Genomic DNA, 22782 nt, shown 5'->3' with positions numbered 1-22782 from the left:
AACCCGGCGCCCAGCTGGCGAGGACCATAGAGCGTGTTCCTGTCTGGCTCCGGGAGCAGGCGGGAGCGGGAAGTAGCGTAACAGGGTGGGTGGGTTGGGGACAGGATACGTAAAGGGACCTTCCTCCGCTCGCCAGCCAGTCACCCTGAGCCCCGGGCCCGGCGCCTGGCCACCCCGGGGGGAGCCCGGATCATGGGGGCCGCTCTGCGCACGGGCAGCCTGGGGGCATAGTCCTCCCCCGCCCCGGGCAGCGCCGGCCGGAGCGGTGAGTGGGGCCCGGCGGGGGGGAGCCAGCGGGAACAATAGAGGGTGAGCGAGGGGGGGCGGGTCAGAGGGAGACGCAGCCCAGCCCACTAGTCCCCACTCCCCTCCCAGCGCAAGAGAGAGAACCCAGGAGTCCGGGCTCCCAGCTCCCCCCGTCTTCTCTAACCCACTCCTCTCCCACAGTGGGGGAAAGAACCCAGGAGTCCTGGCTCCCATCCCCCCCACTCTAACCGACTAGTCCCCACTCCCCTTCCAGAGCTGGGGAGAGAACCCAGGAGTCCTGGCTCCCAGCTCCTCTGGCCTTCTCTAACCCACTCCCCACCCAGAGCTGGGGGGGAACCCAGGAATCCTGGCTATCAGCGCCCCCCCCCCCCGCTTTAATCCACTAGCCCCCAGTCCCCTCCCAATGCAAGAGATAGAACCCAGGAGTCCGGGCTCCCAGCCCACCCTGCTCTAACTCACTAGACCCCACTTCCCTTCCGCAGCTGGGGAAAGAACCCAGGAGTTCAGGCTCCCAGACCCTTCCTGCTTTAAGTGCTAGAGACCCCACTCCCCTCCCAGAACCGGGGATTGAACCCAGGAGTCCGGGCTTCCAGCCCTCCTGCTCTAACCCCCAGACCCCATTCCCCTCCCAGAACTAAGGATAAAACCCAGGAGTCCTGACTCCCAGCCTCCCCCCCCCCCCCCGAGCAATATTAGTGGGGGCTCAGTGCAGCTGAGCCCAGCAGGGACCCCCAACCCAGTCAGCGGGGGTCCGAGGTGCTGGTTCCCCCAGAAATGTGCAGGTTGAAACTTTGCCCGTCTCTTCCGTTGCTCCACGGGGGGGGGGAATCATTGCTAATCCCTAGGTGAACGAGGGGTTGATCTGCGTTAAAATACACCCCGATGTCTTCTGTGCCATGGCGCGGCGTCTAGCGCGGTGGCCGGGAGAGCGAGCGGCGTCCGTGGGTGGACGGAGACGCTCCGGGCAGGGAGCTGGTTTCCCTGCTCCGTGTGAGGCTGGCGAGACTGTCCCAGGCGCACCCTGTCCCGGGCTTGTGTCCACGGTTCCAGATTTGGGGTGGCTTCGGAGGGGCCGCACAAAATTGCCTGACCAGAAGTCAGGAGTCCTGGGTTCTCTGGGAGGGGAGTGGGGTCTAGTGGTTAGAGCAGGGAGGGCTGGGAGCTAGGACTCCTGGGTTCTCTATCTAGGCTCTGGGACTGGAATGGGGTCTAGTGGTTAGAGCGGGGGGGGGGGGCTGGGAGCTAGGACTCCTGGGTTCTCTCCTAGGCTCTGGGACTGGAATGGGGTCTAGTGGTTAGAGCAGGGGGGGCTGGGAGCCAGGACTCCTGGGTTCTGGCTCTGGGTGGGGAGTGGGGTCTGGTGCGGGGGAGCGGAGAGGCTGGGAGCCAGGACGCCTGGGTTCTTGCCCCAGCTCTGGGAGGGGAGCGGGAACTGAATCGTGGGAAGCAGTGACTCTAGAAAGGATTGGGGTTCGTAACAGCCGCACAACTCAACCCGAGCTCCCCGTGATACAAACTGGACCCTCGGCCACATTAACGAGAGCGTCCATGCTGCTGGCAGAATTGTGCGGGCAGTCCTGGGGGCAGTAGGGTGACCGGACAGCAAGTGTAAAATATCGGGATGGGGGTGTGGGGGGGTAACAGGTGCCTATATAAGAAAAAGCCCCCAAAATCGGGACATCTGGTCACCCTAGGGGACATGGGTGAATTGTCGAGGACCCCCCAAAACGAGGCGAGGGCGGGAGAAAGCCTCCGAGAGCGAGAGACTTTGAGGCGACCCGGGACCCTCCTTGCTACTGACGAGCTCTTGAGCCGAGAAAGACGGCTGACGCGTCCGCGGGCGGCTGCTAAAACCCAGACGAGTCCCCACGGGGAATAAGACCGCACGTTTTCAACGCTGTGGGTGACTGTCCATTGGAACAAACTCCTACGGGCCGGGGTGGGTTTCCCGTCTCTTGAGGCCTTCCAGTCCAGACTGGCTGCCTTCCCGGGAGATGCTTGAACCAAACACAAGGGCCTGGGCTCCATAGCAGGGGAATTCTCCTGCCTGGGTTATACAGGAAGGCAGACGCGTCCCCGGCCCGGCCCTTAAATAGGATGAAATTCAGTAAGGACCAACGCCAAGTGCGAAGTTCGGGCAGGAGCCACCCCTTGCCCAGACACAAAGCGGGGACCGATGGCCTAGGAGGGACTGCTGCAGAAAAGGCCCCCGGGGCGAAATATGAGTCAACACGGTGATGCCGTTGCAAAGAAAAACCCCAACCCCGTGACCTACCGGGAGCGGTTGGAAAAATGGGGCTTTCTCCAGGCTGGAGGAGAGAAGACCGAATGGGGAGACGAGGGCAGTTTTCAAGCCCGTGACAGATGGTGACAAAAACCGGGGTGATAAATTGTTCTCCTGCTCCACTGAGCACGGGGCAAGAAGCAATGGGCTTCAATTGCGCCGGACCACGGGACCCAGGAGAGCCCTTCCCTTCCCGCCCGATGTTTCGATGATAATAAATAATGATTGTCACGAAACCAACCGCCATTCGGCAGGCCCCCCCCGCTGCCGGCCAGCGTTCTGTCCGGCTGATCTTCTGGGATTTAGGCTCTTAGGCGCGGCTCAAAGTCTCGCTGCAGAGCCGGGCTGCGGGGTTGCCATTGTTCTTACCAGCAACGGATTTCCCCCTTTTTCTCCCCCAAAATAGTAGACGGCTGTCCGGGAAGGAGCCGTCCTGAAACTGGCAGAGATGGGGTGAAAAATCTGCGCTCGCCCAAATCTATCTATCTATCTATCGTACCTATCTTTCTAGCTGGGGCGCAGGGGGTGGGAGCCAGGACTCCTGGGTTCTCTCCCCAGCTCTGGGAGGAGAGTGGGGTCTAGTGGTTAGAGCAGGGGCAGCTGGGAGCCAGGACTCCTGGGTTCTCTCCTCAGCTCTGGGAGGGGAGTGGGGTCTGGTGGGTTAGAGCAGGGGTGGCTGGGAGCCAGGACTCCTGGGTTCTATCCTCAGCACTGGGAGGGGCGTGGGGTCCAGTGGGTTAGAGCAGGGGCTCTGGGAACCAGGACTCCTGGTTCCTATGTTGAGCTCTGGGGGAAAAGTGGGGTCTTACATAGGGCAGCACCTGGCACGACAGGGGCCCCTGATCTCAGTCAGGGTCCATCCAACCCCCAGCAGAATGGTGTTACTGTAATTTAAATCATAAGAGTCATTGACTCAAGAGTCCACAGGCTGTTAGGTGGCTTTAAAGTTGCTGAAGACACAAGGGCCCAAAAAAAAAAAAGCCAAGTTTTTGCCGGGCTTTTAAAGGGATAAAAACCAAGCACCTGGTCCAAGGTTCCCGAGCTGAGGATTTAAAGCGAGGCAGCTGCATCCATGTTGAAGGAAGTCCGGACTGGATTCCGATCTGGGCGATCCTGGCGCAAATCCGGAGCGACCCCAATGCAGTCATGGCTAGGTTCTGATCTCCGTGACCCTGGCTCTACGCAGGGTGAGCTGGGCTCGCAGCCAGGGATTTCGGAGCCTGAATCTCAACCCTTCCCCTGACTCATCGTGGACCCCCGGGCAAATTACTTCATCGTTCTAATTCAGCTCCTGGTGTGTCAGGCAGGGCTAAGAATACCTACCTCACAGGGCTGTTGGGAGGATTAATTAGCTAATGCGCTCTAATTGCTTTGAAGATTAAAAAAAACCTGCATGGAAACTTGACAAGGGCTGTAAATTTCGTCTGAATAACCCAGGCCGGGAGGGCAGATTCCTGGGGCTGATGGCGGGGAACCTACTCCACTTCTCACCGGGATCAGGTGTCGGGACGGATTCGGATCTCGGTGACCTCTGTGTAAATCTGGAGCAACACCTGTGGGGACAGGGATCTGGGAGGGGAGGGGGGGGGGGTCTAGTGAGTTAGAGCGGGGGGACTGGGAGCCGGGACTCCTGGGTTCAGTTTCTGACACGAATGAGCCCTCCGTGCCTCAGTTTCCTCGGCTATAAAATAGGATTAACAGGCCCCTCCTGCGCCCGGGTTATGTGCTTTGAGATCCAGCCAGGGAAAGAGCTACATGGTCGAGCAAAGGGTTAATCTGATCCCTGCCTAGGAACTCCCCATCCCTGCTTCCCCCTCCAAGGGTGGGATCCTCCCATGAGGGCAGGTCCTGACCCAGGCATCCTTGTCATTCTAGGTGCCCACGGCTGGGGAGGAGCGGATCTGTGGTTAGAGCAGGGGGGGCTGGGAGCCAGGACTCCTGGGTTCTCTCCTCCCTGTGCAATTACCTGTTTTTCTTTTCTCCATGTGCAGATTATCCCGATTCTTCCCCCGCTGTGACCTCCCGGATGGAGAGAGGGGAAGAGCCGAGCGTCCCGGATCTCCAGGGCTCCGAGGAAAGGGAGATCTCAGGAGGTACCCACACGCATAAGGAATGGGAGAGACCGGCTCGGAGACTGTCCGGGAATCAACTGAGGCTGGGCTCCTTGGTTTTCTGGGAGGGGAGTGGGAGTGGGGGCTGGGGGCCAGGACTCCTGGGTTCTCTCCCCAGCTCTGGGAGGGGAGTGGGGTCCAGTGGGTTAGAGCAGGGGGATTGGGAGGCAGACCTCCTTGGTTCTATACCTGTAGGGGGAGTGCAACTTTCACTGGTCTAACCCACTAGACCCCACTCCTGTCCCAGATCCAGGGAGAGAACCCTGGAGTCCTGGCTCCCAGCTCCCCTGCTCTAAGCACTAGACCCCACTCCTGTCCCAGATCCAGGGAGAGAACCCTGGAGTCCTGGCTCCCAGCCCCCCTGCTCTAAGCACTAGACCCCACTCCTGTCCCAGATCCAGGGAGAGAACCCTGGAGTCCTGGCTCCCAGCTCCCCTGCTCTAACCACTAGACCCCACTCCTGTCCCAGATCAAGGGAGAGAACCCTGGAGTCCTGGCTCCCAGCTCCCCTGCTCTAACCACTAGACCCCACTCCTGTCCCAGATCAAGGGAGAGAACCCTGGAGTCCTGGCTCCCAGCTCCCCTGCTCTAACCACTAGACCCCACTCCTGTCCCAGATCCAGGGAGAGAACCCTGGAGTCCTGGCTCCCAGCCCCCCTGCTCTAAGCACTAGACCCCACTCCTGTCCCAGATCCAGGGAGAGAACCCTGGAGTCCTGGCTCCCAGCTCCCCTGCTCTAAGCACTAGACCCCACTCCTGTCCCAGATCCAGGGAGAGAACCCTGGAGTCCTGGCTCCCAGCTCCCCTGCTCTAACCACTAGACCCCACTCCTGTCCCAGATCAAGGGAGAGAACCCTGGAGTCCTGGCTCCCAGCTCCCCTGCTCTAACCACTAGACCCCACTCCTGTCCCAGATCCAGGGAGAGAACCCAGGAGTCCTGGCTCCCAGCTCCCCTGCTCTAACCACTAGACCCCACTCCTGTCCCAGATCCAGGTAGAGAACCCTGGAGTCCTGGCTCCCAGCCCCCCTGCTCTAAGCACTAGACCCCACTCCCCTCCCAGAGCTGGGATAGAACCCAGGAGTCCTGGCTCCCAGCCCCCCTGCTCTAAGCACTAGACCCCACTCCTGTCCCAGAGCCAGGGGTGGAACCCAGGAGTCCTGACACATTCTTATCATCTCTCTCTCTCTCCCCCAGCAGAGCGGACGTCGCCGGCGGACAAACCTCCCCAGGACCCCAAGCTCGCCGGCCCCAAGTGGCCGTGGGAGAACCTTTCCTGGACCCAAGCGGGCCGCCCGCCCCGCCTCGAGCCCCCCTCCTCCTCCGCCCGGCCCCCCGCCCCGCTGCAGCGCAAGGGCGAGCGGCCCTACATCTGCAACGAGTGCGGGAAGAGCTTCACCCAGTGGTCCAAGCTGGTGCGGCACCAGCGCATCCACACGGGCGAGCGCCCCAACACCTGCAGCGAGTGCGGGAAGAGCTTCACCCAGAGCTCCCACCTGGTCCAGCACCAGCGCACCCACACCGGCGAGAAGCCCTACCGCTGCTCCGAGTGCGGCAAGAGCTTCAGCTGGAGCTCCAACCTCATCCAGCACCAGCGCACCCACACCGGCGAGAAGCCCTACCAGTGCGGGGAGTGCGGCAAGGCCTTCAGCCAGAGCACCAACCTCATCAAGCACCAGCGCTCCCACACCGGCGAGAAGCCCTACCAGTGCGGCGACTGCAAGAAGAGCTTCTACCGCAGCTCCGACCTCATCCAGCACCAGATCACCCACACGGGCGAGCGGCCCTTCAAGTGCGCCCAGTGCGGCAAGGGCTTCACCCAGAGCGCCAACCTGGTCAAGCACCAGAAGATCCACGCCGGGGAGAAGCCCTTCCGGTGCACCGAGTGCGGGAAGACCTTCATCCAGAGCTCCGAGCTCATCCAGCACCAGCGCACCCACACCGGCGAGAAGCCCTACGAATGCCTGCAGTGCGGGAAGAGCTTCGGGCACAGCGCCACGCTGGTCAAGCACCAGCGGCTCCACATGGGGGTGGAGCCCTACAAGTGCCCCACCTGCCACAAGACCTTCGGCCTCAGCTCGGCCCTGGCTCGCCACCAGCGCTGCCACACCGAGGAGCGGCCCTACGCCTGCCCCGAGTGCGGGCAGAGCTTTAGCCTCAGCTCCAACCTCACCCTGCACATGCGGATCCACCGGGGCGAGAAGCCCTACCGGTGCGGGGAGTGCGGGAAGAGCTTCGGCATGAGCTCCACCCTGATCCGGCACCAGCGGATCCACACCGGCGAGAAGCCCTACCAGTGCGCCGAGTGCGGGAAGAGCTTCGTCCGCAGCTCCCACCTCATCCAGCACCGCCGCACCCACACCGGCGAGAAGCCCTACCGCTGCGGGGAGTGCGGCAAGGCCTTCAGCCAGAGCTCCAACCTCATCACCCACGAGCGCATCCACATGGAGGAGCGGCCCCACGTGTGCCACGAATGTGGCCAGCGCTTTGCCGAGGAGGAGGGGCTGCGGCGGCACCAGGAGGAAGGGCATAGCGGCGGGGCGGGAGGCGGGGGGCTCGGGGAGAGCCGGGAGACTTGTATCTGCAACGATTGCGGGGAAAGCTTTGGAGATAGCTCCGCCCTGGCCAAGCACCAGGAGATCCATGCGCCTTGCATCTGCAACGATTGCGGGGAAAGCTTTGGAGATAGCTCCGCCCTGGCCAAGCACCAGGAGATCCATGGGTCTTGCATCTGCAGCGATTGCGGGGAAAGCTTTGGAGATAGCTCCGCCCTGGCCAAGCACCGGGAGCTCCATGCCCCTTGCATCTGCAGCGATTGCGGGGAAAGCTTTGGAGATAGCTCCGCCCTGGCCAAGCACCAGGAGATCCATGCCCCTTGCATCTGCCCGGAATGCGGGCAGAGCTGTAAGGACAGTGCGGCCCTGACCCGGCACCAGATCACCCACATGCGTGAAAAGCTTTACAAGTGCCCCGACTGCGGGCAGAGCTTTGGTGACATCTCTGCCCTCACCCAGCACCAGAGAAACCATATCAGGGAAAAGCTGAGATGCCCGGACTGCGGGCAGGGGCTCGGGGTGAGCTCGGTTCCGGGGGCCCACCAGAGGGGCCGCGCCCCGGCCAAGCCCGTCCACGACTGCTCGGCCGCCGGTGCCCACGAAGGAAGCCGCGCCGAAGGGGAGCCCGTCCGTGACAGCTCGGAGCTGGGGGTCCACGAAAAAGGCCACCCCGTGGCGGAACCGTCCCACGTGGCTCTGGGTGTCCGTGGAAGAGGCCGGCCGGCGGCAGATCCCTTCCCCGACGGCTCAGCCAGCGGCGGCCGCCCCGGCTCGGGCGAAATGGCCAGCCTCATCTGGCGCCCGGCCACCGAACCCTACAAGTGCCACGACTGCGGCCAGAGCTTTGCCGAGGGCGTGGGTCTCTCCCGCCACCTGGCCTCCCACCCCAAGCCCTTCCGGTGCCCGGAGTGTGGGCGCGGCTTCCCGGACCCGCCAGCCTTGGCCCAGCACCGGGAGGCCCACGCTGGAGGGGAGCCGGCCGGGCCCGGGGAGAAGAGCCGCAAGAGCTGTGCCGAGATCTCCGCCATCCTCTTGCGCCAGGGAAACCACATGGCTGGGCGCGGCCTGAGGAGCCACGCGGAGGACAACCCCCTTCCTCCCGGCGGCTCGGCTCCGGCTCGGCCACGCCTCCAGCCCTCGGGCCGCGGCCTGGCCGTGGCCAGCCGCCGGGGCGGGGGGATGTCTCTGGCGCGGCCGGAATGTGGCAAAGGCTCCCAGGGGGGTTCTGTGCTCCTACAGCACCTCCAGAACCACGTGGGGGACAGGGTGTGAGGCCCGCGGGGGCACCAGGCCAGTTCATAGCTAGAGACTGGGCTTGAGGGGGGGTGGGGGGGTGGGAGGGAGGTCCTGCTGGAGTATGGGTAGCTGGAGGGGCGTGAAGGTTTGAGGGCCCTGGCAGGAGGCTGGGGGCGAGGCTGGGGAGGTTGGAGGATGTGGGGGTGGCTGGTCTGGGGATTGGTTTGGCAATGGGGGAGGTTGCTCTAGGGGATCTGGTTTTGTGGGGATCGTGTCGGAATCTGGGGGAGCCTGGTTTTGCCAGGGGTCATGCTGGGATCTGGGGGAGCCTGGTTTTGCAGGGGGTCGTGCTGGGATCTGGGGGGGCTGGTTTTGCAGGGGGTCGTGCTGGGATCTGGGGGGGCTGGTTTTGCAGGGGGCGGGGATGGGATGGGGGCTGGTTTTGCAGGGGGTTCGTGCTGGGATGGGGGGGGCTGGTTTTGCAGGGGGTGGGGATGGGATGGGGGGCTGGTTTTGCAGGGGGTGGGGATGGGATCTGGGGGGGCTGGTTTAGCAGGGGGCGGGGATGGGATGGGGGCTGGTTTTGCAGGGGGTTCGTGCTGGGATTGGGGGGGCTGGTTTAGCAGGGGGCGGGGATGGGATGGGGGCTGGTTTTGCAGGGGGTTTGTGCTGGGATTGGGGGGGCTGGTTTTGCAGGGGGTCATGCTGGTTTTGCAGGGGTTCGTGCTGGGATCCGGGGGGGCTGGTTTTGCAGGAGGTTCGTGCTGGGATCTGGGGGGGCTGGTTGCAGGGGGTCGTGCTGGGATCTGGGGGCGGTGGCAGGTTTTGCAGGGGATTGGGCTGAGATATAATAGACGGACGTGACTTAGATCATGTTGGGATCTGTTTGGGGGATCCGATTTCATTATGGGGGACTGTGAGCCGTCCCCGGGTGGTGTCGCTTTGCGGCTGTTCCCCAGCTGCCGCGCCTCAGAGGTGGCTGCATCTCAGTGCTGGGTGAGTCAGCCCCATGTGGCTGTTACCCAACTCCCCCAGAGACAAAATACTTCCTCTTCTATCCACTTTGAATTTATCTTGGCTCCTCTCCCAGCCACTGGCTCCCATTTGGCCTTTGTCTGCTCGCTCCAAGAGCCCTCTGTTCTCACAAACCTCCTCATTTAGGTGCTTATAGGTTGGGATCACGTCACCCCTCCAGTCAGCTGAAGTCTCTTCCTCTGCATGGGAGCGTTTCCAGGCCTCGAGTCAATCGTGGGAGTCAGTGTGGCCTAATGGGTAGTGCACTGGCAGCCAGGACTCCGGGGTTCTCTCCCCAGCTCTGGGAGGGGAGTGGGGTCTAGTGGTTAGAGCGGGGGGGGCTGGGAGCCAGGACTCCTGGGTTCTATCCCCAGCTCTGCCGGTCACCTTGGGTCAGATCACGTCACCGCTCTGTGCTTCAGTCTCTCCATCTGTAAAATGGGGCTACATAGACCAACATCCTTGGTGAAGGTCTTTGAGATCTCATCCCCCAATCCTTTCCCATGCAGGCCACTCGCTTACACGTGTATTTCATCTCCTGGCCTGGGAGGAACTCAGCTGGGAACCTTCCCCTGACCTGCAATGGCTGGGATCTGAGAGCTGATCCAGGGATTGTTTTCACCCCAGTCTCTGCTTAACCTGTAACTACAGAACAGCAGAGCCGAGAATTAAAATAAAATAAGGATTGAACATCGCTACGGTTAATGCGGGCATTCGAAGTTGTGGCCGTCAATGGGGCTTTTGGAACACCTCGAGCTGGGAGACGTTTTTCGGCCAAAAGTTTTTTTGGGGGGGGGGGTGAAACGTACCGATTCCATGCAACCTTTTGCAGTTTCTTGTCAGTTTCAGAAGATGGTTTCGGTTGGAAAAACCCCTAAAATCAATCCCCCAAAAAAGTGAAAATGCTTCACAGCTCTGATTGAAAAGGGCGGCGTGTTTCAAAATCTCCCTGGGTTTGATTGAAATAACGACTCAAAGGCGTGAAAAAAACCGAACAAGGCTCAGAATCAAAACAAAACATTTTCTTTGACCCGAGATAGGATTTTTTTTCAACTTTTGATTTGCCGAAAATTTCATAAACCTTCAATTTTGATCACAAAACCTGCTTTTTTTCCCCTCCAATTTTTCAGACCTGCCAGTGAACCGAAATCTCCATTATTCACCCAGAAATAAGCAATAGTCGGAGGGGAGGGAAGGGAAATGAAATCCACACTAGTCTGGGGTCCGAACTCTTGGGGCTTGAGTGGGATCTTCCTTTCCCTGGGGGCAAGTTATTCCAGGATTGTCCACCCCAGGGAAGAGAGGGTTGATCTGCCTTTCTCTGAAGCAGCTGGGACGGTCACTGATAGAGGTGGGATACCAGGGTAGATGGGCCCACTGCTCTGCTCTGGGGCAGCTGTTCCTGTGTCCCACATTGTGTGATTCTGCCAGCTATGGAAGAGGACCCATGAAATCTGACGTTGCTACTGCTCTGGACTGGGCAGAGATGCCATGGGGAGGACCGGATATTAAAATCAAGGATCGGGTCCCTTTAACAGCAAGCAGGGTGGGGGTCTTAGGCCATGGCTGGTGCTCAGAGATGCCACCACAATCCGGATAATAAATATAATTAATTTACGACCCATTTGGTGCATAGAGATGACGTCAGAACAAATGTATTCCCCTCGGAAGAGATCAGGGTTGTATTTCTGCTTTAAAATATTTGAGTCCGTTTCGGGGGCTGTTAGGGAAATGGGATGGAATTCCACACCTCCCACATTTGTTCCACTCCCCGACCCCAGTGAAATTTGAAATTATAATAAACTTTTTTTTTTTTTTTGGTTGAAAACTTTCATTGAAATACGGCTGGTTTTACTGGGATATGAAGTTTTACAACCATTGACGTGTATTGAGTAATGTGGATAGAAAATATTTCAGAGACATTCAGAATTCTGCTGGCAAATATCAAAATTCAAAGGGTTGACGGAAACTGTTTTGTTAAAATTGGAGACTGATGCAAAACTTCACTGGCATTTCAAAGTGGGACTGGGGAAAAGTGTCAATGAGATTTGCCATCGTGGGAGAAAATATCAAAATTGAAATGTCAATGCAAATGAGGTGAAATTTGAAATTGATGAAAAATGCCATGGGAATTTTCATTTTTGTAGGGGGCAAATTTCAATGAGATTCAAAATTCTGATGGAAAATATCCAAATGAGCAGTGCCACTGGAATTTTGGGGTTGAAATGCTTGTGATATTTTGAGGAAGAATTTTGTCGGTGCTCAAAATTGAGATGGAAAATAGCAAAACTTGAAATGTGGCTGAAAAGTTTTCACTGAAACTTGACATTTTGATGCACCTTCTCATCGATGTTTGATTTCAGAGCAGCAGCCGTGTTAGTCTGTATCTGCAAAAAGAGCAGGAGGACTTGTGGCACCTTAGAGACTAATGAATTTATTTGAGCCTAAGCTTTCGTGAGAGGCATCAATGAGAATGTTGGGATTCAAACTGTGGTGAAAAAATTTCAGAGCGATGAAATTTTGATGAAAAATGTCCCAGTTTGAAATGGTTTTAAATTTTGAAATTGATGAAAAATGCACTGGAATTTTAATTGTGACAAAAATATTTCAATGACATTTGAAATTCTGATGGATAATGGAAATTTGCAATGGCAGGGAAAGTTTTTTGTGTGAATTTGAAGTGCTGGTGAAGGTTTTCACTGAAATTTGACTTGTAGATGAGACATGGTGCGATTCAAATTTTTGAGCCAAAATTTCAATACGATTAAAAGTTCTGATGAGAAATTTTGAAATTCAAAACATGGATGAAATTTTTTTTTGTAGAAATGTTGAACATTTTTACTGAAATTGGACCTTTTGGACCATTATTATTGACATACGAAGGACTGATGGGAATTGTGTCAATTCATTTTCGGCTGAAAATGTTACAATGAGATCTGGATGGAAAATATAGATCAAAATTTGAAATGTCGAAAATATTTTCTTGGAATTTGAAATTGATGAAAAATTTCACGACAGTTTTCCATGGAGTGTGGGGGAAAAAGTCAGTGACATTCAAAATTCTCATCGAGAAGATCGATGTTTGGAAGGTGGATGAGAATTGTGAACTTTTGAGATGTTCTGAGAGTCTGAATTTGTGGGCGGGGGGGAACATTGCAATCAACCACATTTGACATTTTGATGGGAAAAGATCGAAATGTTGCAAGTTGTTTGTGGACATTTCAAGTGTTGGCGAGACGTTTGGAGGAGAACAATCGAGATTCCAGCTTTTGCATCGTTAGAGCAAAGACAACGGAGCTAAGCTTTCCCCCAGCTTCTCTCTCTAGCTCTCCCGTGAGGAGATGGGCCAAGGAGAATGATGTTATGGATAGTGTCTGGGGAAAACGACCTTTCATGTCGTCCCCATGCCAGGTCGACTAAATTGGCCAATTTCCTCCAGCCAATAAACTGGTCAATGGGAATTTGTGCTGTCTAATGCGAAAAGGAAGCAGAATTTCATCCCCTCCCGAAAATCACTGGAGGCCAGCCTGGCCCTGAAGCATGTGCTGGGGGTAAAGGAAGCCAGCTGGACCATCAAAATCAGTCTAGTTCTCTACCTCTGTGGGGCTCAATGGAATGACCCCCAATTGAGCCTTATATTTCCTGCTCTAGGCTTTCTCTCCGCTACCCACAGCCCTGCTCTGCAGAGACAGATCTCCTTCTCCCACGTGTATTGCAGCTCCCAGGGGCGGGGCCATTCTAGCACTACTGGTGGCCAGGAGGGGTACTGCGCCTTGAAGGGCCAGAGCCCCTCTAATGCAAGTTGCCCGCCGGAGGCCAGCGTTGTAAAACCTCAAAGGAGAACACTTGGGATTTGCAGCAACGCTGACGGGGTTTTTGCCCGTTATGGCAAGGGCGTCAACAAAAACAAAGCTGGGTTTTTGATCTGGGTTTTCTTTTCTATGTAGCTTGGAAGTGTGCGACCGGCAAGGAGATTCTCCGTTCCCAGGGACCAAAACTGCTGCCCAGGGCACGCTGTCCCGCCTCGAGGAGGTGGGTGCTCCGTGATGACTCGTTTGCCGACGTTGCTCTGGGGCAACGAGATTCTGCGTTTGGGCTTTCAACGCCGCCCGCCTGATCTGGACATTTTACAGCTGCTCTGACAGTGAGCCATGGGTTACAATTGCTACATGAATGCTCTCCCTCTATCAGTAATACACCCTGTGTCTGTCTGTCTCATGAGATTCTGGTCTCTTTGTCTGTCTGTACACTCTGTCTGACTTTCTCATTATCTATCTCATTAGATTGTGGTGTTTCTACCTATCCAGCCCCACACAAACCCTTCTACCTGCCTACTTGTCTGTCTCCTTACAGTCTAGTGTCTCTTGCACTTATTCGCTATAGACTCAGGGCTAAACACTCACTACTCTCCCCAGTAAAGCGTATAACCCTCCACGCGTAGCACGTGAAGAAGTGTGGTTAAGCTGCTGGAAATGACTGGTTTATTTATGTGTGTGTTTCATGTCATGGTAGCATTTGTCGCCTAGTAACTGTCTCCCTTTTAGCTCTGTGAATGAGCAGTGTCTTGTAAATGACTTTGCCCTGGGTTCTAGGAATGTAACCAGCCTGTGGGTGACGACGGAGGACTCTGGTTTGTTTGTTGGTAGAGGGGAGATGTTTGGTAAAAGTTTTCTAAGAGAAACGTCAAGAACGTTGGAGTGTGTTAGTGTGTATCTGTGCCCAGAGATCTAGGGCGAAGCTCCCATTGAGGGCAAGGGGGCAGGATTCACCTGTAAGGTGCACACAGACACGGCTGGGATTCTCCACCAGTAGGGGGCAGTGTGGTGGTCTCTCTCTGGCTCTCTCTCCCACACAGGAATATGACATCAGCCTTGATGGCCCATATATTCAAAAGCTCCCTGAAACTAACCCCAAGCAAATAACCCTCGAGCTCGGCGTCAGCTCGAAAGCTGGTCTCTCTCACCAGTGGAAGCTGGTCCAATAAAAGAGATTCTTCACCCACCTTGTCTCGCTAAGCAAATAAATCAAGCAACCCCCAAACCCCGCACAAAGCGTGCTGCGAGCAGAACTTTCACCCCCAAAACTTGGATGTGCCAGAGACAGTGTGAAATCGGCCAGGTGCTTTGCTAGTGCGACTGGTTTTACCCGGAAGGTGCCCAGACGCAGTGGGCCATGATAAATGGACAGGCAACCCCCGTCCCCCGCAATAGCTAGACGCACCCAGGCCTGCGTGAGAATCGCCCTATGAAGTGTGTAGATGTGTGATTAAAAATACACTGTGTCTGTGTGCGAAAGGTGAGTTATTTGTGTGTGTGTGGGGGAAGAGATTAGGATTATAAAAGGCGTGTGTGCTTAAAAATATCAATCATATGTCTATAAAAAGAACAGGGGGACTTGTGGCACCATAGAGACTAACAAATTTATTTGAGCATAAGCTTTCGTGAGCTACTGCTCACTTCATCGGATGCATTCAGTGGAAAATAGAGTGGGGAGATTTATATACACAGAGAACATGAAACAATGGGTGTTACCAGACACACTGTAACCAGAGTGATCAGGAAAGGTGAGCTATTACCAGCAGGAGAGCGTAAGGGGGTGGGGGGACGACACCTTTTGTAGTGATAATCAAGGTGGGCCATTTCCAGCACTTGACAAGAACAGCAGGAGGGGAAATAGACAAGGGGAAATAGTTTTACTTTGTGTAATGACCCATCCACTCCCAGTCTCTATTCAAGCCTAAGTTAATTGTATCCAGTTTGCAAATTAATTCCAACTCAGCAGTCTCTCCTTGGAGTCTGTTTTTGCAGTTTTTTTTGTTGAAGAATTGCCACTTTTAGGTCTGTAATCGAGTGACCAGAGAGATTGAAGTGTTCTCCGACTGGTTTTTGAATGTTATAATTCTTGACGTCTGATTTGTGTCCATTTATTCTTTTACGTAGAGACTGTCCGGTTTGCCCAATGTACATGGCAGAGGGGCATTGCTGGCACATGATGGCATAGATCCCATTGGTAGATGTGCAGGTGAACGAGTCTCTGACAGTGTGGCTGATGGGATTAGGCCCTGTGATGGTGTCCCCTGAAGAAACAGATTGACAGAGCCAGAAGAGTACCCAGAAGTCACCTACTCCAGGACAGGCCCAACAAAGAAAATAACAGAACGCCACTAGCCGTCACCTTCAGCCCCCAACTAAAAACTCTCCAGCGCATCATCAAGGATCTACAACCTATCCTGAAGGACGACCCATCACTCTCACAGATCTTGGGAGACAGGCCAGTCCTTGCCTACAGACAGCCCCCCAACCTGAAGCAAATACTCACCAGCAACCACATACCACACAACAGAACCACTAACCCAGGAACCTATCCTTGCAACAAAGCCCGTTGCCAACTGTGTCCACATATCTATTCAGGGGACACCATCATAGGGCCTAATCACGTCAGCCGCACTATCAGAGGCTCGTTCACCTGCACATCTACCAATGGGATCTATGCCATCATGTGCCAGCAATGCCCCTCTGCCATGTACATTGGTCAAACCGGGCAGTCTCTACGTAAAAGAATAAATGGACACAAATCAGACGTCAAGAATTATAACATTCAAAAACCAGTTGGAGAACACTTCAATCTCTCTGGTCGCTCGATTACAGACCTAAAAGTGGCAATTCTTCAACACAAAAACTTCAAAAACAGACTCCAACGAAAAGGAGGACTTGTGGCACCTTAGAAACTAACAGATTTATTAGAGCATAAGCTTTTGGGATCTACAGCCCACTTCATCGGATGAATGCAGTGGAAAATACAGTGGGAGATTTCATGAAAGCTTATGCTCAAATAAATTGGTTAGTCTCTAAGGTGCCACGAGTCCTCCTCGTTCTGTTTATGGATACAGACTAACACGGCTGCTCCTCTGAAACCTGCCAGCTGGTGTATCTGTGTGTGATGAGAACGTGGAGGGCGTCGGGCTAGACTTTGCAAGGATTTGGTTTTTATCGCTACCTGTCGATTTCACCGTCTCCACCCAGCGCCCCAAACCACTTCCAGCGAGAATCAAAATTAGCAGCGAGGCGACGTAAGGAAAACGCGGCCAGAGAACTAATGAGCGTTTGATTTCAGGAGATTTTGACACGCGACGGTGACAGTTTGCAGAGTCATGGTCATAAAGCTTTAACTTTTTGAATCTCACCCGCTCCTGTCAGTGAATCGTTATTCTCTGACCCTCCGGCCCCAATCTCTTCCATAATTTCCCCCAACTGTAAAAATTTAAATGGATACAAAGTGGGGCGGGGGGGGAGTGATTTTCGGAGAAGACACAATGTGTATATATCCTGCAGAGTGTGTGCGTGTGAAAAAGAGAGTGCGTGAGCAGGGCTGCCCTCTGCTAGACGGAAGCAGGACTGTGTGTGTTACCTGAGCAGAAGATTCCAGGGGAAGCTGAGCAGGTGGTTAACCTGCGGAACTCACCTCCCCATGATGGGCGTAGCAAGAGTCCCAGAAGGGCTGGGGATTTCATATAGGCAGCCAGAACAGCCACATTTGTAATGGTCAGGATTAGAAAACCAGCCAAGGCTTCACCCAGGGAAATTCTGGGCCTAAACCAAGCTTGGAATATGGGGGTTGGGAATAAATTCTCCCCGGCGGGGAGGTTCTTCCCGGACTGATCACCAGGGGGCACTTTGCAGTTTTCTCGGCAGCCTCTTGTACCGACAGCTGGGAGCGAGGGCGGTGGGGCTGATTCTGGCAGCAGGGGGGCGGCGGGATACCGGGCTACATAGACCCTGGGGGAGGGAAGCCCGAGCTGGGCCTGGGGCACTGCTGCAGGGAAGCTCGCAGCAATGGGGTGCCCGGCGCGGCTGTGCTGGGAAAGGCTGACGACACAGGGGAGCCAGGACTCCTGGGTTCTGTCTCCGACCCTGGGAGGGGCGTGGGGTCTAGTGGGTTAGAACGGAGGGGCGGGGCTGGGAGCCAGGACTCCTGGGTCCCATTGACTGAAGCACTGGGACAGCCCCACCCACAATCACTTCACGTGCCTGGGAAACTACACTCCCCATGGTGCTTTGCGGGGGGGGGGGACAGGGCCGGTCTTTATCCGCTGCTTCCTGCCCCCCCCCCACCACAGCGGAGGAGGGGAGCGGAGGGGGGTCGCTGCATGGAGCCGGGACCCCCGCGCACGGAGTCGGCTGCCACCCGCCCGGCCGGAGACGGGGCACCCAGGGCCGGTGGGTGCCGGGGTGAGCCCCCGCCGTCCCCCTGCACCCCAGCCCGGACCCCCGTTCCCACCCCTCCCCTGCACCCCGGGTCCGCAACCCCCCATCCCGCTGTCCCCCTGCACCCCATCCCCGGACCCCCGTTCCCACCCCTCCCCTGCACCCCGGGTCCGCAACCCCCCATCCCCGCCGTTCCCCTACACCCATCCCCGGACCCCTGTTCCCATCCCTCCCCTGCACCCCCCGTCTGCATCCCCCCATCCCTGCCGTCCCCCTGCACCCCATCCCTCCCTCCCCCTGTCCCCCCACACCTCACCCCCATCTGCATCCCTCACCCCCGTCCTCCTGCACCTCACCTCCCCACCCGCACATCTGCATCCCTCCCTCCCCGAACCCCATCCCTGCACCCCCGTCTCCATTTCCCCACCCTCCCATCCACATCCCTCCCTCCCCCTGTACCCCAACCCCCCATCCACGTCCCTCCCTCCCCGCACCCCCCCGAACCTCATCCCCTGACCCCTGCAACCCCCGTCCGCATCCCCGCATCCCCGCCGTCCCCCTGCACCCCATCCCCGGACCCCCGTTCCCACCCCTCCCCTGCACCCCGGGTTCGCAACCCCCCATCCCTGCCGTTCCCCTACACCCATCCCCGGACCCCTGTTCCCACCCCTCCCCTGCACCCCGGGTCCGCAACCCCCCATCCCCGCCGTTCCCCTACACCCATCCCTGGACCCCTGTTCCCATCCCTCCCCTGCACCCCCCGTCTGCATCCCCCCATCCCCGCCGTCCCCTTGCACCCATCCCCAGACCCCCGTCCGCATCCCCCCATCCCCGCCATCCCCCTGCACCCCATCCCTCCCTCCCCCTGTCCCCCCACACCTCACCCCCATCTGCATCCCTCACCCCCGTCCTCCTGCACCTCACCTCCCCACCCGCACATCTGCATCCCTCCCTCCCCCTGTACCTCAACCCCCCATCCACATCCCTCCCTCCCTGCACCCCCCCGAATCTCATCCCCCGACCCCCGCAACCCCTGTCCGCATCCCCATCCCCGCACCCCCCGTCTGCATTCCTCCCTCCCCCCGTCCCCATTTTCCCATCCCCACACCCCCCCGTCCGCAACCGTCACGCCCATCTGCATCCCTCCCTCCCCGCACCCCCTGTCCCCATCACTCCCTCCCTACTTGCACCCCCCATCTCCCCCCTCTGCCCCCCCAGCACACCTGGTCCCCATTCACCTCCCTCCCTGCCTGCACCCCTCCGTCCCCATCCCTCCCTCCCTCCCCACTCCCCCTCTGTTTCCCCCTTTCCTCCCCCATCACTGCGTCCCTGCACTCCTTTGTCCCCTCCCTCTCTGCACGCCCTGTCCCAATCCCTTCCTCCCCGCACCCCCATCCCCCCGTCCCTGCACCCCCGTCCCCATTCCCCCATCCCTGCATCCCTGTCCCTATCACTGTGTCCCCGCACCCCCCGTCCCTGTCCCTCCCTCGCCGCACCCCCCATCCCCATCCCTGCACCCCCCGTCCCCATCACTGTGTCCCCGCAGCCCTCTCTCCCCGTCCCTCCCTCCCCGCACCCCTCGTCCCCATCCCTTCCTTGCTGCACCCCCCCGTCCCTGTCCCTCCCTTGCCGCTCCCTCCCCGCACCCCCTGTCCCCATCCCCGCACCCCCCCGTGCCCATACACCTTGTCCATCCCCAAACCCGGTCCTGGATCTATCTCTCCATCCGTCCCGTTCATGCTTCGCTGAGTGCCCGTACACCCTCCTCGCCCTGTCCGTCCCAGTGGACACCCTCTACCCATCCTGCAACCCTGAGTCCCGGCAGGGTGTGGGGGTGTTGGAGTACGGAGCCCCCCGTGCGGGAGGAAGGATGGTAGGGAAGGGGCCTGTGAGCCTAAGCACTCCAGTGGGGAGGTGCCGAGGTTGGGGGGCTGAGAAGAAGAACCCAGCGGGGTTGGTAGGTAGAGGAATTAGTATAGACAGATAAATGGTGTATGGGTGTGTGTATATTGAGAGGGGTGGGGATGGATGGATAGAAAAAGAGAAAGGGGGGCGTATTGGGATGATGGATGGATCGATCGGTGTATGGGCATAGATAGATGTGTGTGTGTGGGGGGGATAGAGAGAGAGAGGGGGGTGTGGGGATGGATGGGATAGCTACATAGAGTCGTGGGTGGGGGGGATGGATAGAGCGAGGGGTGCATGTCTGTGGACAGATAGATGAAAAGGTTTGTGGGGATAGAGAGAGGAGTATATGTGGGGAGAGCGAGCGAGCGTGTGGGGATGGATGGATAGATGGATGGGGATAGAGAAGTGTGTATGGGGCTAGGTGAGATGGGTATGTACGTGGATGGATGGATGGATGTGCAGATAGAGAGTTGTGGGGATGGATGGATAGATGCGGGGATGGATGGGGATAGAGAGGTGTGTATGGGGCTAGGTGAGATGGGCACGTACGTAGATGGATGGATGTGCAGATAGAGAGTTGTGGGGATGGATGGATAGATGGGGGGGATGGATGGGGATAGAGAGGTGTGTATGGGGCTAGGTGAGATGGGCACGTACCTGGATGGATGGATGGATAGGAAGATGGATGGACAAAGGAGCATCATGCCTTCTTTTCCGTCTCCTCTCTAAGGCACGCGGTCCCCAGTTTGTACCACCTCTCTCCAGACAGAGCCCCGCGTGTGTCTTGGGTCGCCAGGGGGCGTGAGCGGAACCATCCCCAGTGCAATGTCTCTCTCCTTCTGTCACCACACTCTGGTGAACGGGCTGAGGGGCAGGAAGCTCCCATGACGGTGTTGGTGCGTGGCCGGCGTTCTCTGGCGGCCCTTGTACTCAGCACCCCCTTGCTTGTTCCTCAGGTCCTGGGCCCAGACGTCAGCTGGAGGAGGACAACAGAGCTGCCAAGATGGCGCCACCAATCGGGGACGTTCCTGGAAAGGCCCAAGAGGGGGGCCTGACCTCCGTGTCATTGGCCGGCCCCAAGGCGGAGGAGGAGGAAGTCGCCAAGATGGCGTGTCTCAGTGGGGATGTTGTGGAGACCACCAAGGGGCATGCAGTATGGAAGACTGTGGCCAACATGTTGACTCCCAGGATGGACATTCCTGGGAAGGGCCAATGGGCATGTCCAGCCTCTGTCTCACTGACTGTCCCTAAGGTTGAGGAGGAGGAAGAGGCTGCCAAGGTGGAGCCTCTCAACAGGGATGTTGCCGTGAAGGCAGAAGGGGGACATTCACCGTGGATGACTACGGCCAAGACGATGCCGCCAAACATGGATGTTCCTCGTTTGGGCCAGCTGGGATGTGTGGCCTCCGATTCATTGCCTGTCCCTAGGACTGAGGAGGAGGCCGAAGACACCAGGATGGTGCCACCCAGTGGGGACGTTGACGTGACGAGCCAAGAGGGACATTCAGCATGGATGACCATGGCCAAGATGGAGCCCCTCAACGGGGACGTTGACGTGAAAGCCCAAGGGGAACCCTTGACTGTGAGGCCTTTCCCTATCTCCAAGGCCGAGGAGGATGAAGCCACCAGGCCGGTAACTCCCTCCGCTCCTGCTTGCCGGGAGCGCCCGTACCGCTGCGGGGAATGCGGCAAAGCCTTCTCCCGCAGCTCGTCCTGCGTCAAGCACCAACGCACCCACACGGGCGAGCGCCCCTATGGGTGCCCGGATTGTGGCAAGTCCTTCGGCCAGAGCTCCACCCTCAACCGGCACCGCCAGGCCCACCTGGCCGACAGGCCGCACCGCTGCGCTGACTGCGGCAAGGCCTACGGGACCGCCTCGGCCCTGGCCCAGCACGGCAAGAGTCACCTGGCCGAGAAGCCCCACCGGTGCCCGCAGTGCGGCAAAGGGTTCTGCGAGCGGTCGAACCTGGCGAAGCACCTGCTGACCCACACGGGCGAGCGGCCCCACCGGTGTGCCCAGTGCGGCCGCGGCTTCAGCCAGAAGGCCAACCTCCGGCGTCACCAGGAGACTCACGGCGGTGCGGACTCGCACCGGTGCGCCGACTGCGGGCGGGCCTTTCGCCACGCCCGCCGGCTGGCTCAGCACCGCCGGGCCTGCCACGCGCCCGGCGAGCCCCACGCCTGCGCCGACTGCGGCCAGGCCTTCGCCGCCCGCTCCCAGCTGGCCCGGCACCGCCGCCGGCACGCGGACGAGCGCCCCTACCGCTGCGGCGTCTGCGGCAAGGCCTACGGCGTCAGCTCCCACCTGCTGGTGCACCTGCGTGGGCACACGGAGGAGCGGCCGTACCGCTGCGGCGAGTGCGGGGCCGGCTTCGCCGAGGCCGCCAAGCTGGCCCAGCACCGGCGCAGCCACACCGGGGAGCGGCCCCACCAGTGCGGGGAGTGCGGGCGCCGCTTCGGCCTGCGCTCCAACCTGACACGGCACCAGCGGGCCCACGCCGGCGAGAAGCCCCACCGCTGCGGCCAGTGTGGCCGGGCCTTCGGCCGCGCCTCCAACCTGGCCCAGCACCAGCGGACCCACCGCGGCGAGAAGCCTTACCGGTGCGGCCAGTGCGGCAAGGCCTTCGCCGTCAGCACCCACCTCCTCATCCACCAGCGCTCCCACACCGGGGAGCGGCCCTTCCCCTGCCCCCACTGCGGCAAAGGCTTCACCGTCAGCTCCAACCTCCGGCAGCACCTGCGGATCCACACCGGGGAGCGCCCCTACCCCTGCGCCCAGTGCGGGAAGAGCTTCCGGGCTCGGACTCACCTCCGGGCCCACCAGAAGCTCCACGCCTGAGCGGGTCTGCGGGCGGGCGGCCCTGGCGATAGAGGGGGACGGCAGGAGGCGGGGGAGTTAGTGACGGAGTTACTTGTAGCTTAGGAAGCATGGCTCTGTGGGGCCGTGGGGAAGTATTGGACGGGGGGGGGGGGGGGGTCCTGGGTCTTCAGAGCCAGGGGGGGTGGCGGTTTCATGGATCTTGAGGCTCCGAAGGGGCGATGAGTGGGGGTGGGTCGGAGCTGTGGGCGGGGGTGGGGGGTTCATAGATGGAGTCGAACCTTCCCGCAGCTAAGTAGGAGCCACAGAGACCCTCCGGGCACCGATGGCGGGTTCAGAGATTACACGGCCAGAAGGGACCGTCGCGATCTGACTTACAGAGCAGAG

General features: G+C 58.4%; 1 protein-coding gene and 1 long non-coding RNA gene across 2 annotated transcripts; both read left to right on the top strand.

The window, feature by feature from the left end:
* Nucleotides 1-110: 110 nt before the first annotated feature.
* Nucleotides 111-5876, top strand: LOC141988481 (uncharacterized). Its single transcript, XR_012639758.1, has 3 exons — nt 111-265; nt 4543-4644; nt 5858-5876. It is a non-coding gene; the product is annotated as an uncharacterized LOC141988481 (long non-coding RNA).
* A 67-nt stretch (nt 5877-5943) lies between these two features.
* LOC141988878 (uncharacterized) lies at nt 5944-22523 on the top strand (the record flags this gene model as incomplete). Its single annotated transcript, XM_074954930.1, has 3 exons — nt 5944-8483; nt 17539-17681; nt 20534-22523. Coding segments are annotated over 3 exons (4566 nt in total), but the record flags the coding sequence as incomplete, so codon positions are not given.
* Nucleotides 22524-22782: the final 259 nt, after the last annotated feature.

The sequence above is a fragment of the Natator depressus genome, chromosome 6, assembly GCF_965152275.1.
Source record: "Natator depressus isolate rNatDep1 chromosome 6, rNatDep2.hap1, whole genome shotgun sequence".
NCBI classification, from domain to species: Eukaryota; Metazoa; Chordata; order Testudines; family Cheloniidae; genus Natator; species Natator depressus.
This window is presented reverse-complemented; position numbering and strand designations above follow the sequence as displayed.